This window comes from Tachypleus tridentatus, chromosome 7 (genome assembly GCF_004210375.1).
Source record: "Tachypleus tridentatus isolate NWPU-2018 chromosome 7, ASM421037v1, whole genome shotgun sequence".
NCBI classification, from domain to species: Eukaryota; Metazoa; Arthropoda; class Merostomata; order Xiphosura; family Limulidae; genus Tachypleus; species Tachypleus tridentatus.
Window position 1 is genome coordinate 58,465,339 of NC_134831.1, and position 26,474 is coordinate 58,491,812.

Below are 26,474 nucleotides of genomic sequence, written 5' to 3' on the forward strand. Positions count from 1 at the left end.
ATTATCAATAGATAATTTTGGTATGAATTATCTTATAATCAGTATTTAACTTCTGCTGATTTCTCAGGATTTAAGGCTTAGAACCCATTTAGGATTTTTTTAACCTAAAGGTTGAAATGCAATAACTCATTTTAAGACTGCCTAGGTTGCATTAAAAATTCATACTTGGCTGACATTTTAAAATGCATTACTTCTCTCCAGTCCTATTTCAAGTAGTAACATCAATAACTTTCAGAATGTTATATTCTAAAACTCAAAATTCCATTCCTGTCAATAAAGATCTCAGTTTTTTTCTCTATACATGAAATATCTGCTGTAACTTAATTTGATTTAAGATAGTACCTTGGTTTCTTTTCCTGGTCTCATGCACTGCACCACAAAGTGTTAAAAGGACTGAAGGTAGCTGTTGAACATAAATTAACAGTAAATGTATAAATAAAATATCCAGTTTTTATTTATGTGTTGGCTTAAAATTTGGATATACTAAGTTGGATTTTAAATAATGTAACAAGGTTTTAACATTATTATCTTAAATCTTAGTAAATGTTTGTATTAAATGATTTTTTTTAGAAATCTCAGAATCTTGTATTTTCAACAGTTAACCAGTGTCCAGAACTAGAAGCACCACCTAATGGTTTTTTGGAGGTCACAGGTCAGACAGCTGGAAGCCAAGCAAAATATAGTTGTGAGAAAAGCTACAAACTTGTTGGTAATCAGGTTAGAAAATGTGAACTTGGTGGCAAATGGACTGACAGTGCTCCTCAGTGTAAATGTAAGTTTGAAGTTAGTAGTTATCATATTTTAAAGCACCAGTGTTGTCTATATTAACATACAAACATACTGAAAATCATTTTTCTCAAGTCATAATTTAATCTTCATGCCTGATAATTAACACAGTGGTACAATTAAATTAGGAATTGTTAAGTAGCCAGAAATCATACATATATACATCACACATGGAGGTAATAACTAATTGTTTATAATATAGTACATTATCTTTAATAACATTACATTATTGTATAAATTCAGAATGGATCATTTATTTTAAAAACATATCGTGAATGAGTCTTGGATGATTTAAAAAAAAAAAAAGGTTAAAATGCTCAACTAATTCTCATTTTCTTTTTGTTAATTACTATATGATTTTTTAACAGAATAGACAGTTTTGGTAACATTGAAAAGTAAGCCAGAGCTCATGTATTATGTATTTCAAAAACATTGTGAGTTAGCCTTGGATGTTTTGTAAAAAGAAGTGCAAAGGTTTAACTAATTCTTATTTTCTTTTTAATAATTATCATATTATTGTTTAACAGAATAGACAGTTTTGGTAACATTGAAAAGTAAGCCAGAGCTCATGTATTATGTATTTTAAAAACATTGTGAGTTAGCCTTGGATGTTTTTCTAAAAAGAAGTGCAAAGGTTTAACTAATTCTAATTTCCTTTTGTTAATTTTTATATGATCTTTATATCAGAATTTGATGTGTGTCTCAAAAGGCCGACCACTATAGATCCAATTAGTGTTATACTTTTTGGTGTTTTTCTGTTGGTAAACATTTATATGTATATATTTTTAGTGGCAAACGTGCAGTAAAGTTTTTATACCTCCTTGTATTATATTCACATTTTATATACATCATTGTATTGGTAAATATACAGCAATGTTTTCATGCATTTTTGTGTTGGAAAACATGATACACATGTCTTATACATTATCTCAATGGTATCCATGTCACAGATGTTTTGAATATGCAAATGTATTTGTTAAATATATCACATATTATACATTCTTATACTGATTATTTTTTTTGTGAGCAAACTCTGAACCAACATTAATTCTGTGAGTATGGATTATTATTGATGATGCTGTAGTGCACGTATCCTTACTAGAATATGTTTTGAATTACATTCAAACAACTCTAAGAATCTGTTTATATTCATACATTTAATTTGAGGACTTGTCTGCCCTGTTCAACCACACCTGCTGTACTTTTGTATATTATTTGTCAATATATAACTGTAGCCATTAGCAATGCTAACTGTTTTAAATGTGAATGATTAAAGTATACACAAGCTATTCTAAGTAGAGATAAGTAACATGTTTGGAACAAGTTAGTAAATTGAGTGTATTTTTCTTGTTTGCCAACTTTTGTGATCTAAGTGTCAAAGAGTACAGGTAAAAATAATGTATTTAGAGAAATTTATGTGCCTGTAACTATTTGTTAATAAAGCTTTTGCTACATGTATTCAGTTAAAGTTATTTCTAATTTCAAAGTAGAACTCATTTAGTATGTATTATTGCTTTTTAGGCCAAACAAGAAAAATTATTAGATTTTCAACTAAGCAGTTCTTTTTCAAAAAACAAGTTTTCTCATTTATTTTTTTCTATTTAGAATACTTTATAAATTAGCTTTTGTTTGTATTGGTTAGCACGTTAACAGTTTTAACACATATAATTAATGGTAAACATGTACACAATATTTTTATGCATTCTTATATTGACAAAGATGCCACGCATTTGTACTATTAATAACAATTTATACATTTTTATACATTCTCTTAATGCTAAACATGCATATTTGTATAGTTAAACATATTACACATGTTTTATACATTCTTATGTTGATGTTTTTTTAAAACATTGGCAAAGAATTTTAGTGTACCTTGTGTATTTATCATACAAAACTAAACTAAGACTTCTACTGAAAAACAAACATGTTTTAATATTCAAGATGTTTTTACACCTATAGCATTGTTGCTCCAATTTGGTAAATGTCATGTCATTGTACATGTGTTTATATCAATTTATTATGTAAATATATTATTTTTATCAAATTCTGCTGAGACTAATTAAGTGTTCTGTATTAGATAGCATACCTAACTGTGCTGTGGCTGATTGACTTGAAGACATGTCAAGATTCATGTAGTAAAACAAAGTTTTTTTGCTCGAAGTCAAGCACAACAAAAGTTTTCATGTGAAATTACGTGAGAATGATATAGCTCTAAATTGGATATTTACTTTCTAATGTATATTAGATGTTGGAGTGAAATATCTTTTGATTTCTTTTAGAATCAATCTGATGTAGTTCAGATTTTATTGGGAAACACAATAAGTTTGTTTTATAATTGTTGTTAGATAAACATGGCTGTTAATTTTAAGTTTAATAGAAGAGCATTATGCAGCTTATAATTTGTGAGTTTTAAAGTAAGTTGTGGTAAATTTGCTTACATAACTGTTGTGTAGTTCAGTTGTTATGAATTGATGTCATGTTCCTTGAACTTCCAGAATTTGTTTTGTTGCTTTAAGTATCATAATGTCTTTTATAGCATAGAAGGTTCTAGGCCTTTATTAGGCAATATGTATGTAGGTAACCTGTGATTAGTGCAAGTTAGTGAAAGTGAGAGTGAAACAAAGCTAATGAGAGATATATCCAAACAGATCTAGACTGTGTTTTTTACATTTAGGCATAAAGAGTGTATAGTGACAACTTTGAAAGGGTGAAAATCACATATTTTATTGTACTGGCAGAGTAAAAAAGAATACTTTGTCTCATCAGTTTGGTTGTAAAGTAACTGAACCAGTCTGCGTGGATTTTTAACATAAAAGTAAATTAATCAGAGTTCTGGATTCAACTTTGTAATGAACAATTTTATGTATGCTTGACTTGTTTTGAATATCTTATTTTAAAACAAGTGGATTGTGTAGTCTGTTTATTGTTAAAATGTATTTCCAACATGTCACAGACACCTATTGTAAAGAATCCTGCTCATGCACACATAAGTAAAAGCATGACAGTTCTGAATTTATCATCATTTTAAGTCTGCTTTATTGCTTTTGTTTGTTTGTGATAAGTTCTTATAGCTTATAAACACTAGCTAATGAAACTTGTATATACCTTTGTTTCAAAGTTAGTCTACCTCTTAATTTTCTCAGTTCATTAATAAAGTTATAACAAGCAGAAGTTCATCTCAACACACTAAAATATTCATACTAACATACGATAGATGTGATTGAGGAAGTTTTCTTTAATGAGTACTTAAATGTTTAATTACTGAATTATGAAAACTTATAATTTCTTAATCTTCATTCAGTTATCGACTGTGGGAAACCTGAACCAGTAGCCCATGGGAACTTTGACCTAATAAATAAAACTACCACCTACTTGAGCAAAATTAAATATTCCTGCCACATGAACTTCAGTCTTGTTGGAGATGAAGAGAGGACATGTCTTGACACAAAACTGTGGAGTGGGCAAAATCCAATGTGTAAATGTAAGAAAAAGGAAAAAACAAAATTGTTTTTAACCCTATCATAACAGGCTCATGTATTTTACACAGCATTTTAACCTCTATGTAATCATGGTGGTATACATACTATATCTCTAAAAGTGTTTAGTGTATATTTAAAAAGCTTAGGAAGCATTTGATAAATATTAAGTCTTTTGTGGACAAAAATCCAAAATTTTTTAATTATGTATTTTTACTGAAACTTTGTCCATCAGTATATGGAGTAAGAGTTTTGACTGCTCTAAGTGCAAAGTGATTTTTTGTGCTAAAATTAAAAATACTTTTCCATATATGAAAATTTTGAAAATTCATTTGTGTAATCAAAAATCTCCTAATTAAATTTCTGTTGTTTTTTCTTTCAGAAAAACTTTATATTTTACCTCTTATTATCTATATTGTAACTCTTTACAGGGTTTGTAGATTTGGCTAACATCAAAACCACAATAAAGAATTAAGAAATAATATAAATTACCCTTTCTCCTTTATGAAATGTATGCATATTGTAATAGGGAACTACAATTGTTTGTTCTAAATAGCTTAAAGCTGGTAACAGTACACATCTGTTTATACTTAATTTTTATTGTTTTATTACTTTTTGAACTGTGTCTAACTAATAATCCTTCCAAACAAGCTAAAAATCACTCAGTGAACCATGCAGTGCACATTACTGTATCAAATTACCTAATGTACAAGCTGCTAACTAGTTATCTCATGAGGAATTTTTATTATTATCATTATTATTATTCATCTTACTTAGTATAACCTTACCTAACCTGCCAAGTTTACACTTTTTACCTTTTAGTTACATTTATAATAATAATTAAAGAATACACATGAAAACCAAAAAACATTTCTGCTGTCAATGAAACTTAAGCTAATGAAACTTTTTATACTAATGGTACTACTATAATAAATCATTTTTTATGTCATTAAATAATGTACCTAAGAACACAGAATAATAACATGCAAAAACAGTGTTCTGTATCTAACAATTTTGCTGGCTTCCTAACTTTGTGATAAGAGCCTTTAGAAATTGAGCTAAGCTTGGCAATTTGATTCCAATGAGAATGAAATGTAGACTTGGAGGTGATATAAGTAATTCTGTGTACAGAAAACAACATAATATAGTATATCATTTGATAGATTAAAACTTTGGCTTTTAATTAGTTATAAATGATACAAAATAAAACATCAGAGAAATCTATTGGTAATTTGTGGTTGGTGGTCATGACAAATGTGTTTTAATACTCTAGTTTAAGGCTCTATAAACAAGTAAGATTGAAGACTATAAAAGTTACGTTTTTTTGAGTAATACATATAATAAGTAACTTATGCTAAATTCTGTGCTTCATAGAAAGGTATTAACTGAATTAGAGAACTTGGAAAACATGGAAAGCAAAAGTCACAGTTCTCATGCTGGAGGAGACTGAGGAAGGTTTAAAAAATATAAAATTAAGAACTATATTTTGAAGCCAGGATTATTTTTGTACATTGAATTTATAGTAGTTTAATTAAATTTTATCTATAACTCTGTAAAAGATAGCAACATGTGTATTTTGACCTATTTATTGCTAAAGAGTTCACTTGTACACTTCTTATTTTAATTTTTAGTGTGAAGAAGTAATTTATTATATTGGCATTCGTCTAATAAGTTCTTCTTACTCATTCTTCTTAATGAAAGAAATCACAAATTTTGTAACTTAATGAAAAATATTTCATTCATATTAATTTCATATACTTTTAGTCCTTGTTTAATATAAAGTGTTAAAGTACTGATCATTCTATCATGTGAAAATTAAAATTCTATAACTAATTGTTATTTTATACTTTAGATTGTATAACATAGACATTGTGTATCTTTATATAATTTGGAAAAGTTAAAAATACTTTGAATGAAAATGAATTTTATTTTCTTAAAGTACTTGTCTGGGAAGAACTTATTTTTTGATGCATCTTGATGGCTATTTTCTTTACAGATGTTACAAATATTGACAAGAAAAATGTACAAAACATATTACTTGTAGATTTTAAGAGATTATTTTAACTCCCTCATCAGTTTTGTACATGTTTAAAAAATGTTTATAGTATGTTTTTCTTTTGCTGTTTGTGTGGTTTGCATAAAGTCAAAGAGTTTGGAATATTAACATGTTCTCAGTTTTTATAGTGTTCGTAAGGCCAAAAAACAGTTTAATGTATTCACTATTTTAATTATTATGTTGATAAGTATGGGACGACAGAGGGTTTGAAGTGTTATTTTGACTTTTTGTACTGTTGCTGTAATGAGAAATATAAAGCTATAAATATTTTATAGTCTTATAAATATTTTTCTCTACAGTAATTGACTGTGGAGAACCAGACATTAAACCTGGGTCATATGTTGAAGGAGATGGATTCACTGTCCATTCTGTCATTAAATATTTCTGTGAACCTGGGCATCTTATGATTAGTAAAACTTTGCATAGAACTTGTGGACTGGATGGAAAATGGTCAGGTGAAGCTGTTATGTGCAGATGTAAGTATTAAATTAATAAAACATAAAAAGAAGAAAAAGGTTTGTTCTCATCTTAGGAGAAAAAATCACGGAATTTCACATTGAGCTCAAATATCAAAAAGAATTTTAGAAACAATCAGGAACAGTATTTTGAAGTTAAAAGTCATATTTTTTTTTATAAGCACACAGAAATCACTGCATGTGGTTTTTGAAATTTTTTTAACTTTGTTATATAAATATGCAACTGTGTTAAAAACATACAGTCATTATAACCTTTTGCATTTATGGATTTACATAATTGTATGAAATTCTGTTCTTTCTAGAAAGGTCAAAGAAAATAAAACTTAATTTACAGTGCAAAGCTTGTTTACTACTGAATTGATCAAACTTGAAATTGTGAAATTAAGTTTTTAATGTTTTTATAATTTGTATATATATTGTGTTTAACTTGCTTTCAAAAACTTTGTAAAAGATATTTCCAAATCACACTTTAGCTTTACTCTGATGAAAGTTTCTCTTTTCTGTCCATCTAAGCATTGGTATGAATCTTGCTTTGCTTGCTCTACCCTTTATATCCCACTATATTCCCTATAGCAAATCAAATCTTGTGATTCTCTATACCTGTGTGAATCCACTTACTATATCTGGAACATATATAACCTCCACATTATTACTTTCTATACACTTTTCTTGACAACAGAACATTATGACAGTGGTTTGATGTGTTTGCAGCAAGTTTTTCTCATGTGTTGTATAACTTTAGTTATACTTATGATTTGAATTTTTTTCTGACATGTTTTATTAGGTTTTGAGTTTATCGTTTAGCTTCCAATAAAATACCTGATGGTTTTTGGATATGAATTCTCTTAGTCTCCTAGAACTTCTAATATGCCATTTCTGGAGTATATTTCTTCTCCTGTTAGCTTAGAGGCTGGGTTTGCAATTTGGGTGGACTTATGAGTATATTTTCCATTTCTTTTCTTTGCCCAGAGAACTGGTCATGAGCCTCAGATGCATGCTCCTACCTCTTCCACCTTTTTTGTGCCTAGTACATCAAGTTTGTAATGTCTTGAAAATTTCTTCAGTGGCTTATGACTCTTTTCCTCCTTTGTTAGGGGAAAGTAATTTGGCTAATTAACTAGTCTTTCCACCTTCATCAGGCATTGCTGTGCATACTCAAATATTTGCTAATCACTTGAGAGAGTATGTTACCATACCTTGTTTTTCTCATTTATCAGATTAGCATGTCTGAGCTTTTTATTGTTTGGAAGACCCATATTTAGATTTTCAGAAGTTATTTCCTCTTCTCTCAGTTTGAGTTCTAGGTCAGATGCCTCAGTTTGTCTTAACTTTACATATTTTTTCAAGATTTGTCTGTTTCTTACAAAAATTTTGCATTTTTATCACCTTTGCAACTGTTGTATGAGGCCTATGAAAGGTCTCATAATCATTTTTTAGATTATCCTAGTTACTTATTAATTTACACTTTGATACATTTATCAGCTCTTGGCCTGTTGGTTAGTTTATTGCTTAGCTTTTTTGGAGAGAATGCCTTGTTTGAGGGTATTTGAATTCCTTCTTTAGCCCTTAGAGATCTTAGAGAAGTTTCTTTTCTCAGACATTCGATTTTTGCAGGTATTCTAGGTTTCATGGAACCTCTGGTAGATGTGGCTTGTTTCCACTCTTCCCTTTCAAAATTAGCCTCTTAACTTTCCTAGTCTTCTACTGGATGGTTTTCTGCATCTTCCATTTGAGTTTCCAAATCTTTGGCATCTGCTCCATATTCTTTTGGAACACAGAGGAGATTTACCCTTGTCAGCATGCATTCTTAGCTCAAATGGAGTACCAACAATGGCACTGGTGATTGATTATTCTTTGTGGTCAGGTCCTATTTGGGCTCAACTTGGATGGTTTGTTTTTATATGAGAGATTTTTTATATTGATCAGTTGGTCATTCAGGTTCTTGTGAGTGCAGTGGCCCTTCATTTCCTGTCTCCTCCATTATCTATCATACTAGTTGTCTTTCCCACACTTAAGGATTTTATTATATCCAGTCATCAAGCACAAGACATCCAGAATTTTCTGCACTAAAAGGCTGTAGAGCACACTGACTCCTTTCTTGAGGGTTTCTATTCCCATTTGTTTGTAATGCTGAAAAAGATGGATGATTGGTGACCTGTGGGAGCTGCCTAGCCAGGTATGCTTATTTCCAAATCTGCACTATCTACTAGCTGACTGATTAAAATTGAAAAAATGTTTTTGATAGCAATGAGTTATATTGAAATTGGGTGTTCCATAAGACCACCTTGTCCACTTTATGGATGGTAAATAATCATAACACACAGATAAATACATTACTGGACTGCCACTCATGAACTGTCTCGAGTAAATCTTTAGGGGATTTTGCCCATTCCTTCTGAAACCTAGACTGAATACGTTAATTTCAGTTTGCTTTTCAAAATAAGGAATGTAGTTTCAACTATTGCACCTTTTCCGGAACATTGTTTCTCAGAGGTCTCCAAAGTGATTATTCTGTCTCTTTCTCCTAGTGGAGCATGGGAGTCTTTACCATTCCTATTTTCCAGTTGTTGGAATGGTTACCAGAGGTTTGTTCCTCCTGAGTGATGCTTGAACTTATTGTTCTACTCAGGGATAAGATGAATCTAAGTTCCCTCATGCCAGTACCTTTGATGGCTTTCCCAGGTGTATGGTAGAAACAGGACCAGCCTATATTGGAGCCTCTTCATAATATCAGTTCAGAGATGATTCTTCTCTAACCAATTGAGTTGAGCATGGCCCTTCTTTTTTGGTCTTTTTTTCATTTCAGAGAAGAGGTTTCTTGATTCCTTATAACTATGCACACAGAACATCAATTCTTGTACTATTGGTTGGACTTAATTTCTTCCATATTTTCCTCATCATTCCCAGAGCAAGAAGTGTTACCTTGCCTCTCAGGTTGAGGAGTTAGGATTTTTGTTTGTAGTCTGTTTCTTCAGGTTGAGTGAAACATGATAAGTCCAATAATTCTAAGTTTGGTGTGTTGCATTTTGCACTTTTTCAGGTTGTGCCCACTATGCCTTGGATCTCAGTTTAGGTTCATAGCCCAAAAATTCCAACAATGAGGTGTAGGACCTTGCCAACCTGGTTTGAGCATGGGCAAACTTATCTTCTTACAACAGGGTTTAGATTCTGCCTCTATGGCCAGTCAGCCTTCACCACCCAGGAATTAGCTATCACATTATCTGGATGAAGAGCACACCTGTTCCAGTAGACCATACCCCACTAGTGTGCCATTACTACATCTCATTTTCAAACACCTCCTCCATATGGAGATACTTTCTGTGTGGATCTTGCCCTCACTGACCCCTCCATCTTGTCAGTGTGGGATTCTCACTAAAGTGTGAGAGGAGATAAGTGTTTCAAAAGTTAACATTTTCTTATACTGAAAATGTATTTCCAGTAATACTTGCCTCCTATCACACTCCCATCTTTCCTTCCCATGATTTGGCCAATTTGAGGTCTACTAATTTGGACCATCTTGAAAAGTGGATAGGAAGTAGTAATGAGGAGCTTATATATGGATCTGGTATGCATAGTGATTTTTACATAAGTGGGGAGAATCACAAGATTTAAAATGTTATGGACAATATAGTAGAGTATAAAAGCAGAAGCAAGTTAGTTAAGGTTTGTATAAATACTTAGATGGGCATAGAAGTAAAGCTTTCATTGAGATAAAGGTAAAGTGTGAAAGAAGTAAGTATTATCAGAAATACATTTTCAGTATAGAGTAAATTTTAAATTTTATCAGCTGGATAAAATATATTTAAAATTGTAACTGTTAGCTTACCATAGGAAGAAGGTCTTAAATAGATGGTATTTCTATGTAATGGATTAAAAAGTAGTGAAAGTGTACTAGTTGGTAACAATTTTAATGTTTTGCTTTTTTTAACTCTTTCACTTTTATATTTTTAGATAAACAACTTTCCATGTGCCACATTTTTTATCGATATGCAATAAAAAAAAAAAAACTTATCTAAAACTTGAGACCAGAAATTTGAAATAGAATACCCATTCATCATGGTAATACAAAAGAGTTCTCTGGATAGGGACATTTGTACTGAAAGAGTTCAAAACCATTTTTACATTATAACTGGTTTTCAGTAAAAGGCACTATATAATGAACTTTAAATTTCTCCAGTTATTGACTGTGGTCGAGTGCCACTTATACCTCGGGGAGCTGTTCGTTATGCAAATGAAACCACTTATTTTCAGAGTGTAATCTTCTATGAATGTAGTTTTGGGTATCGTTTGATTGGGAACAAAGTGCGTCTTTGTCTGGAAGAAGGTCATTGGAGTGAAAATGCCCCTGTCTGTGAAGGTCAGTGAGATGCTTTATCAAATAATAAAATAGAAGCCAGTGACAATTAAAGAACTGAAAAGCTAAAATTTAATAAATTACAATGCAGAGAATGGAACAAATTAATTTTTCAAAAAGTATTATTACTATTAAGTTTGTCAGCCTGATATCATATTTAGTAGCAAAATAACTGCATTTTGTAAAACATTAAATATTTTATGAAGTGAACATCATTTTTTTATCTCATTACAGCATGAACCTATATGTCTAATAGTAATGCTACACTTAACATTTGGATATCATGGATTTATTTTAGAGAGTATTTTATATGTAGAATAAATTGATTGAGAAAGGTCATTTATGCATTAGATAATTCTTAGTGTAGTTTCAAATATCCTTTAAAAATTGGTTACAAAGCTGCTTAATTATATACTGACATAGAGTGTTGTGAACATAAAGATTCAGTTTCATTTTTAAATTGTGTCCTGTCTTGTGGTCTTTAACCTTTCACTCAGCATGCAGATAAGTGAGAAAAGATAGAAATCACTGATTAGTGTACCTTGAAAATCAAGTTCACATAAAAAACTGGTTTTAAAATTGATTGTATATTGTAACCATAAAGTTTTGGACACTGAAATAGAATGGGAATTGAACCATTTTCTTGATAATCTGGCAGATGCTCTAAACATTTTAGCTCACAGACTTTAATGATCACAAGCCACATTCATACCTTCTGTGATTTTTAAGAAGAGACCTCTACCAAATTAGCAGTTCAGTTTTATTTCAGTTTCTGTCTTTGCTAAGTGGCTGAAATTGTCTTCAATACATATATAAAAAATTTTTTTAAAATTAGTCTATTATGCTTTTTGCTTTAAAACACAGAATTTGTAGGTGATGTAACCAAAAAATAAAGTTTCTTTCTTTCTTGCTGTTATGGTATTTATCTTTTTAAAAGAAGTTGAATACTGATAGAAATACCATGTGTACATAATGTGGTTTAACATTTACAAAAAATAAAGCATTTGAACATCATTAACTTTAAGGGTTAGTAATAAAAGAAATATCAAAAAATTCTGTCTATTGAGTTATTTATATTTTCTAAAGCTCTATTTCAGCAGTATTTAAGAATTTTTTACCCCATGTATGACACCAAATTTGAGTGATCAAAGTTTCTACTTGGGTAGTTGCAGCATCTAATAGGTTAGTAATTATTGTAATTTTGTGTATTGTAAATTATTGTATCACCATCACAAAGAAATATTTTACTTGAACAGTTTCTTTATATTTTTGCATTATCATAGCAATTTTATGCAATCAGTTCATTTATGATCATCAGAAAATACCTATGGATCCAAAATCATTTATATTTTTTCACTTAATTATATTTTAAAATTGTATAAAATTTTTAACTAAATCAATAACTTTTTCATATCCTAACAGAAATTCGTTGTCCAATCCCTGAAGTGCCACAGAATGCCTCTGTGATGTATAGTGGCAATGATCGTTCTTCAGCTGTCTCATTCAAGGTTGGGTCTAATGCTCAATATCGTTGTCATGAAGGACATATCTTAACAGGAGTTCCCTTACGAAGGTGTCTGCAAACAGGAGTTTGGAGTGGAGAGGTTCCCTTTTGTGAATGTAAGTAATTAATTGTTAAAACAGCATGCCATTGGATTGTTACTAAAATTGTATAATAAATTAAAAACAGTAGTACCAGTACATTTCTCCCCTATAATTTATAATTTATAAATTTAAAATACTTGTAATTCTCTTTGATTATGTGAATCAAAACTGTTTTTTTTCTTTTAAGCAGACTAAATAAGAATTTCAATACCTTTTTTAGTCTCTTTGGATACATTAATGTGTTTGGCAGATTGTTATCAACCACACGTAAATAGTCTAGAATGAGACTGTTGCTTTTAAAAATAAGTTTTCTGAAAGAGAAGACTTGTTTCTAATCAAAGGCATTAACATAAATTATTTGGTGTGAAGAATCTTAAAAAAAATGCTGTTATTTAGTACTCATATTAATGTTTTACTGGACTTTATCAAATAACATGAACTTTAAAAAGGTGCTGTTTGAGTCTATGTAAAATGTTAGTATTTATCTTAATAGCTACTACTGCTTAAGATTTATTATATTCATCTAATAATCAATAAAATATATTTTTACTCTGTTAACAAGTAAAAGTATGGTTCTAAAACCTGATAATCCAAATGCTTTTATAAGATAGGCAAAATACTTTGGTAAAATAGACATTTCTTCTGAGTTTTAGTGTTCATTGAATTTTGAATCAATTACTTTTGTCATCTTAAATATTATGATTGAAAAGAAATATTTATTGTTTATTACATAAGAGTCTAATTTTGCACATATAGATGTGGACTGTGGTTTTCCACTACCAGTACCTCATGGTCACTGGCTTCTCCCAAACAATGCAACCTTCTATACTTCATCAGTAGAATACAAATGTGATGAAAACTACAGAATTATTGGACCCAATAACAGGAGATGCTTGGACAATGGAACGTGGAGTGGAAAAAATCCTAAATGTATAGGTCAGAGAATTTTGACAAAAATGTTAAATTTGAGAAATTTGCTTTCGTAATTTGATGTAATGTGCTTATATATTTAGTAAGTGTATTAATTGTTATGCATAATTGTTCATAAAGTGATCCTTTACAGCATGTTAGCCTTTAAGTGTCCCAAAGCAACTGATAATTATATTAGCTTTATTAAATTTATTTAAAATAAAAACATTGCCATGTTTCAGGGATAGCATACAGGAAGATTTATGAAATGTACACAAGGATCTTTGTTAATGATGATATTTATGTGATACTTTTTATTATCTCTGTATTTTAGAAATATCATGTGGATCACCTGATAAACTGGACAGTATGACTGTGATCAAAGGTGACATTTTTACTGTTGGAAGAATAGTTGCCTATTCTTGTATTGAAGGCTATAAAGTGGTTGGCCAAAGTGTACGTTCATGTCTCAAGAGTGGACAGTGGTCAGAGCAGACACCTTTCTGTCAGTGTAAGCATTCTATAACCTTTATATTAGTTTTAAACTATAAATATATTTTAAATATATATAAATCAGAACATAGATTTAAATATAGAAATATAGATTGTAATATATTTAGAATTCTCATTGAATTTTCGAGCCCACTCTTGTTTTGCTTTCTTTAATAATTAAACAGAGATTTAGAAGTAAAAATTCCACTTTAAATCTCTAGTTGAAATTTCATGATGAGGTTTTTAAAAAGACCTTTGTTATTTGCTACTTATATGCAGCTTTGATCATATTATGGGTAGTTAATTTTCTGGCATGTAGTCTCACACATTATTGAAAATAAATAATCTCACACTATCAGTGAAATATTACTTCAATTAGACCTAGATATAGTGAATGTCAATAACATTAACTTTGTAATATTCTAGTTTAAGCTTAGTGAATAAGGCTCTATAATAAATACAATAACAGTTCTTCAAAGTACTAAAGTTAAATATCTTAAGTGAGGCTTTTTTTATTGCACATTCTACTAGTCTTTGACTGTTATATAACAAACCAGGATAGACAGAGAGAAGAGATCAAATTTATGTAAACGTATTAGCTAGTCATATAGTTTTGTTCAGTACCTTTAATCCCAATCTTACAGTATGAAATGAAACTCCTTAACTTGATGTATAAATAAAGCAGTATATCAACTAACTAGCTTGTGTACAAGTTGGAATAAGTAACTGCTTTGCAGAATTAAAGTTATTAGTAAGACTATGTTTTAGTCTAGTTGTATTTTCTCAATGCATATTTATTGTTCATTATACATTGTACTAATAATACAAAACTTTTGTAAAAATTGGTAGTTTAGCAGAGACACAGTAAATGATTTCATACAGCTGTGATATTTATTCTGTTGAAGTCCATATGTTTGTTTTACTTTAGTGTGCAATTACTTGTGTTATGGACAAATGTTTTAAGGTATTGAAGATCACAAAACTGATAAAATGTGAGCACACATTGTTCTTGAGAATGTTTTTGTACTTGTAGAAATGTTTAAGATCAAGTTGTACTGAAAGTAATTACTTCCTTACACACATATTTACAGATACAGAAAATATTGCTTAAATAGTAAAATTGTTTTCCAAACGAGAAAGCACTAAGGCTACTTTAGCTTAGAAAATATGTTTTGTAGAGGGTAGCTGTTGTAAAAGTGTTGTTATTTCAATTGGGTTACCTATTATGTTCCAAATTCATTGTAATATAACCTTTGTTTAATAAACATTAATTTTCAGAATGACATTTGGAACTTTTGAATAACTAGTTCTGAATTACTTTTACAGTATCTCATCAACTGTTTCTCTGTTAAACTCCAACTTATTTCAGCATTGTGATGTTATAACTGTAGTAACATATAAATGAAAATTGCAACTGACAAAAACTAGTCATACAGTCTCGTCATGACAATAACTCTAATGTCAGGAAGCTGTTGTTAACTTCCTAATTATTGTTTTCAAAAATGTGTAGATAATTTGGTGATGTGTCTTTTTCTTATAAGAAATATTAGTATCATAATTTACATTGATCTACAGAGGGTGGACTAAAAAAGTGTTCCCCCTTGAAAATGTTGTTAATTTGTTAAATCTTTTATTAGATAACAGAAGAATATGTAAAAACTATATGTTTTTAAAATGCACTTGATGAGATCTGGTCAAATATGATCTAAAATCCTAAGTTCAACACTACCTTTCATAAATACCTGAACTTTTCATCATTTTAGTTATATTTTCTCATAAAAAGTGTTTTGCACCTGCTGTAGTTTATTAGTTCTTCTTATTCCAATTATCCTACAAAATGATCAAACAAGTTTCTCTGCAATTGGGGAGTCATTAAAATATGTCTTAGAACTAAGAGAACTGATGTTATTAAATGGTCAGGTCAATCACCAGATATCACTCTGATTGAAAATTTATAGCATAAGTTAAACAATTTAATGAAAGATCACAATCCAAACACAGAAGATGAAATCTTTGAAGTAGTCAAAGAAGGATAGCAGTCAATTACTCAGAAATATCTGCACAAATATATTGAAAGCATGTTGCTCAATATGAAGCAGTACTGAATCCAAGTGAGTGCCAACTAAATATTAATTTGTGAAACTGATTTGTGTTATTTTGAGTTTCATTTTTATGTTCAATTATTCCAGAGAAACTTGTTTGATCATTCTGTAGGCTTACTGGAATAAGAAGATATAAAAAAACTACAGCAGATGCACAAACGTTTTTGAGAAAATGTAACTTAAACCATGAAAGGTGTAGGCACTTTTGAAAGTCAGTATTAAAATCAAGATTTGGGATCATACTTGAACAGACCTCAGCAAGTGCATTCTAAAAATATACAGTTTTACATATTTTTGTATTATCTAAAAAACTATTTAAGAAATTAATAACATTTTCAGGGGGGGCACTTTTTTGTCTACCCCTTGTATATTAATTGATTATTGATTTATATTAATAATGCTTTTATTTATTCTGAAAAACCCAAGATCTAGCCACATTTAAAGTTATTTGTAAAATACTGAGAAAAGAAAAATCTTAGAAATGGTGAATAATATCATTTTTTTGGTGTATTTCTGCAGTGGTTGATTGTGGACATCCTACGATAGTGCCAAATGGTGATGGTTTTCTAATGAATGGAACAACTACATATGAATCAGTGGTTGAGTACAAATGTTCACCAGAGTATAGGATGGTTGGACATCCTTTGAGGCACTGTTTGGCTTCTGGTAGTTGGAGTGGTCAAGAACCTAAATGTATTTGTAAGTTATTTAAACTACACTGATGAGAATAGATGGATCCCTTGGTGATAGGAGATACTTATTTAATTGGTATAATCAACAGTGGTAAATAAGAACTGTAAAATTGTTTACAGAGGGAGTTAGTGCTTAGCAAGTAGTTAAGTGTGTTTATAAATTGAAACATAATGACACTCACTTTTGTTTATAGGAAATAGCTCAGAAAAATAAATGTTTTTCACACTAGTTTTAGTATATGTGTATGTATAGTTAGGATTATTAAGAGTACTGAAAGCGTTAAGATACATTGGCTTAAATGTGAGTGACCAGAAAGCTCTGTTGGTATGTAAATGTGAATATGTCTTTGGACTGCTCGTTACTAAACAGGCTTGCAGATATAGAAAAGGTAGAAACTCTTGTCAGATATATGTATGAGGGATCATCAGAAGTAAATGGCATTGTTAGGTATCACTATGGTGCCACTAATAAGCAATTGTGTTAATATTTCAGTTTCCCTCCACTGCTAGTGGAAAAATATGGAATTTTTTTCTCACATGTTAGATATGAATGAATTGCAGCGAATAGAGAACTGTTAGTAGTTCAGTATCCATCACTTCTGGTGGAATCACGTGTTGTGGTTCCAAAATAACAACTATACATCACTCAGTAACAGTGTCAATAGTGAATGCTGACATAGTTTCCTTTTATTCTATCCAACAAGTAGCTTAGCATCAAAATAAAATAACTTTTTCTATACCATGATAATTCCTAAACTTAGGCTGCTTGTTATATAAGTATTACAGTTAAAATCATATGGACAATAATTTCCTGCATATAGTCATAACTTAGCATCCTGTGACTTTCATTGTTATAGAAAAATGCATGTTATTCTTACAAATCCAATCGCATACAATTGTTTTAAGACATTCACATCTCTGGATGTATTGTGCATGCATATCATACTTGAAAAAGCCAAAAAAACACAACTGGAAACTCTGGTAATAAAATTTGTTTTTGTGTCTTATATCCTCCACTCTTGTTCTCATTGATGTGCACTTGGTTGAAATATGATAGTTTGTTTCTCTGTAATAAATGATCAAAATTAAAAGCTATATAAATATACTGTTATAATACGTTTTTTTTTGTTTTCCTCTACAGTGGTTGACTGTGGGCAACCTAGGGTAATTACCAATGGTCAAGGTCACCTGATGAATGGAACAACAATATTTCAAGCAATGGTTAAATACACCTGTTTACGAGGGTATAGGATAGTTGGAAACCCTGTTAGACAATGTTTGTCTTCTGGTAACTGGAGTGGAGAAGAACCTATGTGTATTGGTAAGTTATTAAAACTAGACTTAATATAAACTCAGGAGGTTAAGAGTAATTACGAAAAAGCAGTTTGTTAACAGTGACGTGTACATAGGTAGAAACAATGAAGTTGTTCACACTTTACTTATTGCACAGTGAGTAAAAATAAATATATCGCATTAATCCCAGACATTAAATTGTTTGTTGTGTAATGGTTGAAATTAAGAAGATCAGATGGACAGTCCATTTTACTTGGGCATATATCTCTAATATAACACCCTGTGTCTTCTATCTTTGTTGGTGTTCTTAGAATGGCCTACATGGACAACACTTCCAAATTAGACAACTGTATGAAAAAATATTAACTGTATCATATTAATACCTATATTTGTTTTTCTCTGCATGAAATTTTTGAAAAACTGCCGATTTTCGTTGCATATTATTCCAAAACTTCTTGTCTAGCTGTCTGCTAGTTCATCAGTATAATATGACATCTTAAGGTGCAAGGCAAAAAAACAAAAAAAAAAAACAGTTCTGTCTTTTATTTCTTTTTTTTATTTTTATGTGTTAAATTTATCCATACCTGTTATGGAAACAGCCAAGTGGCTCTGCTTAATGAGTTTATCAAGGAATTTGAGCCCAGCCACACAGCCAAACAAAATCTAGGTTTAACAAGATGAATGAAATGAATTCTAAGAAACATTTGCAACAAGAGGAACATACAAGCCTCGCAAGGTCATAGTGATCAAAGGCTGGTATGAAATTATTCAGTGTTTTGAAAGGTATAAACAAATAAAAGTGAGTTTTATTAAATGATATAAAGTGCTTCATTAAAAATAACAACAATGTACCTTAATTTGGAGTTTTAAAGTGTGAACAGCAGCTAGGCCTTGTCTGGCATGATGATAATTGGTAATTACCAACATGTTTACAGTTAGTTATAAAAAGTGGATGTTGTGAAGTTTTATATAGGTAAATTAAGTAGCACCTCTTTTAGTCTTCTACATTTTCAAGTTTGGGGTTTAAATGTCACTAACCTTCTCCCCGGTATTAACTACAAGATACCACTGATGAAATTAGACTTTTTTTGCCATTTCTTTATTTTTACCATAGTGATGTGATGAAACTTACAGAATAATGTGAAATGTTTTGTAGTTAATGGAAGGTATGTTGAGAAATGTGTTGTCTCCCACATTCTCCATCTTTATAGCCATTGGTATGATTGTTGGTCATAATCTCTATATGTTTTTCTTATTGGGAGAAAGTTCCAAGTTTTTCTGAAAATCAGTTATAAAAATTATAATACATTTTGAAGGTTTAATCATTACCTTTATTATTAAAATACTAAGTTAATAAAAATACCATATTTTGTTAATGTTTTAAATCAGGTTATTTGTTTGTCATGTGTGTTTTATTATGCGTGTTAAGAAAATAAATTATCTCTAACAAACAAAACTATATAGAGCTTGCTACTGAACTTGAAAAATGAACCAAACAAGATAAGGATAGAAGTGGACGTATCACTTGTTGCAGCTAATTATCACAGCAGACTAAGATGTCTTGACTTTACAATAGAGAACAAAATCCCTATATTACTGGTTTCCCCACTTTGTCTATCAAAATCTTGATGTTTAAAAAGGATCTCAGCTTTTATCATTATATTGTTCCTTTAGCTACTATTAGAATACTAACTTTTATGACTTTTACAATAGAGTAACATTTTTCAGTTGGAAATTCTGGTTCTATTTGGTTTAACAGTGAAGAAGCCAGTAATGTATGAATTCTATTCTCCATGTAAAGTCAATATGGTGTGGTTTGCTATGTTATCATCAGCTGGATCTAGTGTTCTGTCCATTTCTATCCCTAGCTTGTTAGGTAATGTTTTTTTGAAGTTCAGCAGCCAACCCTACGTAACAATTTTTTTCCTAATACTTGTTTGTTTACTTTTTTATGATAGGGCATACATATGGATTACCAGGTTACAGTATTCTGTAGTTTCGTTATATGGCATAGTGTATTTTAAAAATTTATAAATTTTACACAGAATAATTATAAAATAGGCAAGTAAAGGTCATGAAGATTGTTTTGCTCTATCAAATAATGATAAAATTATAGTTACTTCTACAAATAGGTAGATGCTAGGCCTGTTGAAGAAAGATGATAATGAATGAAAATAAGAAATTCTGGTTTTGGCTGTTTACTGATTTTTGACTTTAGGATGATCTGGATAGTTTGCAAGCAGCATATATACCAAAGATGGAGCAACTTGTAGAAAAGAAAATGGATATGACCTTTGTATTGCTTTAATATGAGCTTCTGTGCCATCTCTAAATAAAGAGTGCTAGAGCACTCTCTGATACATCACTTTCTTAAAATCACTTTAAAAGATAATACTTTGAAACAACTCTTTATAGAGTCATTTAAGTTGTAATCATTGTAAAAAAATTAAATCAAAACATTTAAAGTAATAATGTATTTTATTGTGCTGATATTAATGTATGCTCTTAAGCAACAGATATAGCTTAGTCTTATAATTTAGAGACTATTCAGAAATTAAAAGCTATATAAATATATTGTTACAGCAGTTTTTTTCTCTACAGTGGTTGACTGTGGGCAGCCTGCTGTAATTACCAATGGTCTTCGTTATCTGATGAATGGAACAACAATATTTCAAGCAATGGTTGAGTACACATGTTTAACAGGGTATAGGATAGTTGGAGATCCTGTCATAGAATGTTTATCTTCTGGTAACTGGAGTGGAGAAAAGCCTATGTGTAGTAGTGAGTTAATAAAACTAGACTTAATATGAAACCAGGATGCTAAATGTAACTTTGAAAAAGTAATTTGTTGATATTAATTTTGTATATAGGTAGAAACATAGATGTATATGTAACAAAGTAATTGTTTGCACTTTGCTTACTGCACAATGAAAGATTACGTGTAAAATTATATTGCTTATTGTGTAATGACTGAAATTAAGGTGATCAGGTGAATGGTAATTTTTCATTAGAAGCATAACATTAATTTCGAACCCTGCAATTTCTATCTTTTTTTGGTCTTCTGAGGGATGGTCTGCATGTACAACACTTTCAGTTATGTGATTATTTTAAAACAATTATTAATTTTGATTTGCATCACCACTCTTGATTTGTATTATGATACTATGATGGAACTGGCCAAATGAAGTGAAACGTCTTGTAATTAGTGGAAGCTGTGTTAAGAACAAGTCCTCCATCTTTATCACCATTAATATTGTTTGTCGGTCATAACCTGAAATGTGGTGGAGATAGATTTTTGGTTCTTTCTGAACATTCATCATAAAGATTATAGCAGTCATTTTTATCACTTTGAAGAAAAAAACATCAACCAAGAATTATTGGTTATTAGTTTTAAGTAAGGTTGCATCTCTACCACATACATTTTGTTATATTTTTTCTTAAATTCCAATGTGTCAGCAATAAGTTTACAGGCTTTCGATATGATAAGATCCAGAGTTTGATTCTCTGCAATGGGCAGCATGCAAATAGCCTATTGCATAGCTTTGTACCCAAAAAAAACTAACAATATCAATATATTTTTTAACAGTACTGATTTTTTAATGAAATACTTGAAAACAGATATTTGGGATGGTTATCATTCTAAAAGTGAAATCAACATAATTAAAATAATAATTTGGTTTTCTGATGGGATTAGTGTATGCTCTTAAGCAACAGCAGTAGCTTAATCATATAATGTACAGACTATTAAGAAATTAAACGTTATACAAGTGTACTGTTATAACATTTTTTGTTTATTTTGCTTCACAGTGGTTGACTGTGGGCAGCCTGCTGTAATTACCAATGGTCAAGGTCAACTGATGAATGGAACAACAGTATTTCAAGCAATGGTTGAGTATACATGTTTACCAGAGTTCATAATAGTTGGAGACCCTGTTAGACAGTGTTTGTCTTCTGGTAATTGGAGTGGAGAAGAACCTATGTGTCTTGGTAAGATAATAAAACTAAATTTAATGTAAAGTCAAGAGGGTAAATGTAACTGTGAAAAAGTAATTTGTTAACATTAGTTACGTATAGCAGGAATATAGTTATATCTGTGATAAGGAAGCTATTCAAAAGTAATTTGTTAACATTAGTTGTGTATAGCAGGAATATAATTATATCTGTGATAAGGAAGCTATTCAAAAGTAATTTGTTAACATTAGTTGTGTATAGCAGGAATATAGTTATATCTGTGATAAGGAAGCTATTCAAAAGTAATTTGTTAACATTAGTTGTGTATAGCAGGAATATAATTATATCTGTGATAAGGAAGCTATTCAAAAGTAATTTGTTAACATTAGTTGTGTATAGCAGGAATATAGTTATATCTGTGATAAGGAAGCTATTCAAAAGTAATTTGTTAACATTAGTTGTGTATAGCAGGAATATAGTTATATTTGTGATAAGGAAGCTATTCAAAAGTAATTTGTTAACATTAGTTGTGTATAGCAGGAATATAGTTATATCTGTGATAAGGAAGCTATTCAAAAGTAATTTGTTAACATTAGTTGTGTATAGCAGGAATATATTTATATCTGTGATAAGGAAGCTATTCAAAAGTAATTTGTTAACATTAGTTGTGTATAGCAGGAATACAGTTATATTTGTGATAAGGAAGCTATTCAAAAGTAATTTGTTAACATTAGTTGTGTATAGCAGGAATATAGTTATATCTGTGATAAGGAAGCTATTCAAAAGTAATTTGTTAACATTAGTTGTGTATAGCAGGAATATAGTTATATCTGTGATAAGGAAGTTATTCAAAAGTAATTTGTTAACATTAGTTGTGTATAGCAGGAATATAGTTATATCTGTGATAAGGAAGCTATTCAAAAGTAATTTGTTAACATTAGTTGTGTATAGCAGGAATATAGTTATATCTGTGATAAGGAAGCTATTCAAAAGTAATTTGTTAACATTAGTTGTGTATAGCAGGAATATATTTATATTTGTGATAAGGAAGCTATTCACACTTTTCTTCCTGCACAGAAAGGAGATTAGTTGTATTGATAAATAGTAGTTTGTTTACATGGTTATGTATGCTGGAAACTCACAGAGTTACATATAACAAAGTAGCCACTCACATGTTATTTACTTCACAGCAAGCTTAGGTATATTAATAAATAGTAATTTATTTCAAATACATGGCACTATGAACTTTCATTAATGGAAAATTATTTTCTAATTTATTTTATTTTTATAGTAAGTTATTCACTTTACTTAGTGTTTAATCAAAAAATAAATTGTATCTGTAAAAATTATTTTCTACACAGTAAATTTTGTTTATAGATAGACACCTAAGCACAAATTTTAATATGTAGTAGTAATTTATTTGCACTAATTAGTAACACATAGAAGCCCATTAGCTTTTAGTGGTAAGTAATACACTGCTTGCACTGATTTTAATATATAACCAAGAGTCTAGGTATATTGAAAGTATTAACACAATTATTCCGAATTTGTAAAACAAAGAAGTTATTGGCTTTATTTCTTTTCCCATTTGTTTTGTTTTTTGTCTATGCATGTAAAGACTTGTCATTTAAAAATTTTGTAAACACCAAAATGACTTAAATAGAGGCTAAAGGAATATGCTATATATATGTTTTTACCTGTAGAAATTCCTCCATCTTCTGATCCAAATGAAAACATCATAGATGGAGAGTGTAAGACAAGGTGGTATCACAGTTGTAACTGTAAGATACATATATCTAGGCACTACTATTATAAATGTGCATTTTGTTTGTTTGATTTAATCTATAGCTGGAATATTCTTGCTTACAAATGTATGAAGTTTGATAAGTAGTCTATGAGGAAATATTTCACTAATTGTATCACATATTAATTAACTTGGAGATATTACTTTTATCTTCTAGTCTTCTCTCTTTTGGAGAAAATATATACTGTTTTTATATAGGCAGAGAAGAACTTTTAACAGATAGATAACTTTCTAAGTAAAATGATTATTCAGAAAAATGTTTTAGCTTTTTACCTTCACCAGGTCATAGCAATATTGAGGCTGGGAGAATAGTGACATGATTATGGCACATCCATAGAGTCATGAGCCTTCACCAGGTCTTAGTAGTATGATAGCAATGCATCTGTTGAACTATTTGTAATGTATTTTTTGTGGACTTCATGAAAATACATATCATGTGATTTGATTTTAAACCTAAGGTCTGTTGATGTGTTGAAATGGTAGCAATGCATGCATGATGGACCTTATGAAGATAGGGAACAGAAATATTCATTGTCATTCTGATTCTGAGGAACAGAAACATCATACAATATTATTAAGGTGGCTTGGCATTTGTTGATTTAGAAGTAATTCATTTGTGGTTGAAGCTTTAGCTTTGTTAAGTCTAAAACGTTGTTAAAAGTTTTACTCAGTTTTGTTTGTTTGATATGTTGTAACTAATTTTACTCTACTTAAACATTTTCTATCTTTTTATACATTAAAATATTTCTTTGTAAACTTTGATATTTTGTAGTAAATAGTGCTTTTTTGTTTAGTTTCAGATAGCCAGACATCTGACTATGATACAAGCAGATCAAAAACTATAGGTAATTATTGCAATCAGGTCCACCAAATTAATGTGTGAATTGGTGTGAATCTTATATCTATATGGAGTGTTTTTCTGTTGTAGTTTTACTTTAACCCCAATTTTAAGTAGACTTAAGCTGCATCAGTACATTAGCAGTTTTTGTAAGATTTTGTTTCATCAGTTTACTTTTAACACTGGTTCAGTACAATAGTAATTAAAATTATCTCAATTTAATTTTTGTTATAAGCAGTAACACCATTTCAGTTTACAAATACTTGTGAGAACGGTAAACTTTGAGTCCTAAAAAAAGAAAAGCATCACGTCACTCCCCATTATCTAGTCAAAAATTCTAATGTTTAATTGTAATAAAAACTTTAAAAAAGCCAAGTGCAGTTTAAAATGATGTTATTAATTATCATAAATCATATTTTTATGACCTGATTAAAAACATAACAGAAGAAATTTAATTTTAGTAGCAAGTTTTAAAATGAGCCAGGTTAGCAGTAATTTAGAAGACTTGAACAAAATTTAGAATTACACTAAAAAATTAGAATTTTTGCACAAAATATTTCACATCTTGAAAAATAAGACTATATATATATATTCATATTCATATTTTTATATATAAATAATTTATGAAGCACATTATTTGCTATTTAAATTTTGTTATTGATAAAAATGCTAATTATTTATGTTATGTTCAATCATTCTATATGTAGTGTACAGGATCTATTTGCTGGAGTGGCGATTTATATCTCACACTTGTGCTAAAGGATAAATTATTTTACTAAGTAATATTTTTTCTAGGAATTGGTGTAGCTGTTGGCATTGGCATTGTCTTGGTGCTGATTATAATAGTTGTCTGCATAAAACTGTAAGTAATTTTTAAAGCTTAAAAATTAGGTTAAATATTTTTAAGTTCCTTGTTATTCATCTGTTAAAATTTGTAGTGTATTAGCATTTTGTTAAAACAGTTTTGGGATTGTTAAATGATTGTAGTATTTTTCATCAATGATATAAATTTTTTATAAGTATTGTACAAGGAAGCATAATAAAATTTAAATTATTTTTAGTCAAAATAAGTAAATGTGATATGTTTATATTATGAAAAAGATTCTTCTTCTACACACTGTTTTTTTTCTCTTACTTAAAGTATCAAAAGATGCTGCTTGTCGGATTTTGGCTGTGGTTATTTTAAAACAAAAGGTTTTATGATTTTTCAAAAAGAATATGTAAAAATAATGCCCAATTTAGGTTATAATCTTTCTAAAAGGAGTAAGAAGTGGTTTTAAAGAAGTAGATACATAGTTGTCATGTGAAACTTTGACTTGCAAGATTAAAATAAAATTCAAACCATTTTGAAGAAAAAATATATAAAACATTTATAGAAATGTATTCAGCAAACTACATTGTGATGTCTGTGTAAAAAAGATATGAAAAGTTACAGAGAGTACTGAAGACTGATTTAACTTCAAACATGTATTTTATCTTCTTTATTGTGAGAATCAGTTGAATTTGAAATAGTTATTAGGTATCAGATATCATTGGACATATTTTTCCTTTTTTTGCAGTACATGTTTTTGTATGCTGTAACGTTCATATAACCCTGTTATCATCAGAAGCATAGTGAATGGTGCACCTGTACTTGC

The 26,474-nt window shown here is 29.8% G+C and overlaps 1 protein-coding gene across 4 annotated transcripts in view; it reads left to right on the forward strand.

Annotated features, from left to right (window-relative positions):
- LOC143255746 (sushi, von Willebrand factor type A, EGF and pentraxin domain-containing protein 1-like) overlaps nucleotides 1–26,474 on the forward strand; it is a 94,982-nt gene that overhangs the window by 64,483 nt on the left and 4,025 nt on the right. For all 4 annotated transcript variants that reach the window (XM_076511915.1, XM_076511917.1, XM_076511916.1 and 1 more), the window contains 13 exons: nucleotides 599–772; nucleotides 4,091–4,270; nucleotides 6,621–6,797; nucleotides 10,975–11,154; nucleotides 12,574–12,771; nucleotides 13,513–13,692; nucleotides 14,000–14,176; nucleotides 16,779–16,958; nucleotides 18,093–18,272; nucleotides 20,846–21,025; nucleotides 22,052–22,231; nucleotides 24,794–24,844; nucleotides 25,633–25,699. In XM_076511915.1, coding sequence (XP_076368030.1) covers nucleotides 599–772; nucleotides 4,091–4,270; nucleotides 6,621–6,797; nucleotides 10,975–11,154; nucleotides 12,574–12,771; nucleotides 13,513–13,692; nucleotides 14,000–14,176; nucleotides 16,779–16,958; nucleotides 18,093–18,272; nucleotides 20,846–21,025; nucleotides 22,052–22,231; nucleotides 24,794–24,844; nucleotides 25,633–25,699 — 2,104 coding nt within the window. The remainder of the gene's footprint in view (nucleotides 1–598; nucleotides 773–4,090; nucleotides 4,271–6,620; nucleotides 6,798–10,974; nucleotides 11,155–12,573; nucleotides 12,772–13,512; nucleotides 13,693–13,999; nucleotides 14,177–16,778; nucleotides 16,959–18,092; nucleotides 18,273–20,845; nucleotides 21,026–22,051; nucleotides 22,232–24,793; nucleotides 24,845–25,632; nucleotides 25,700–26,474) is intronic.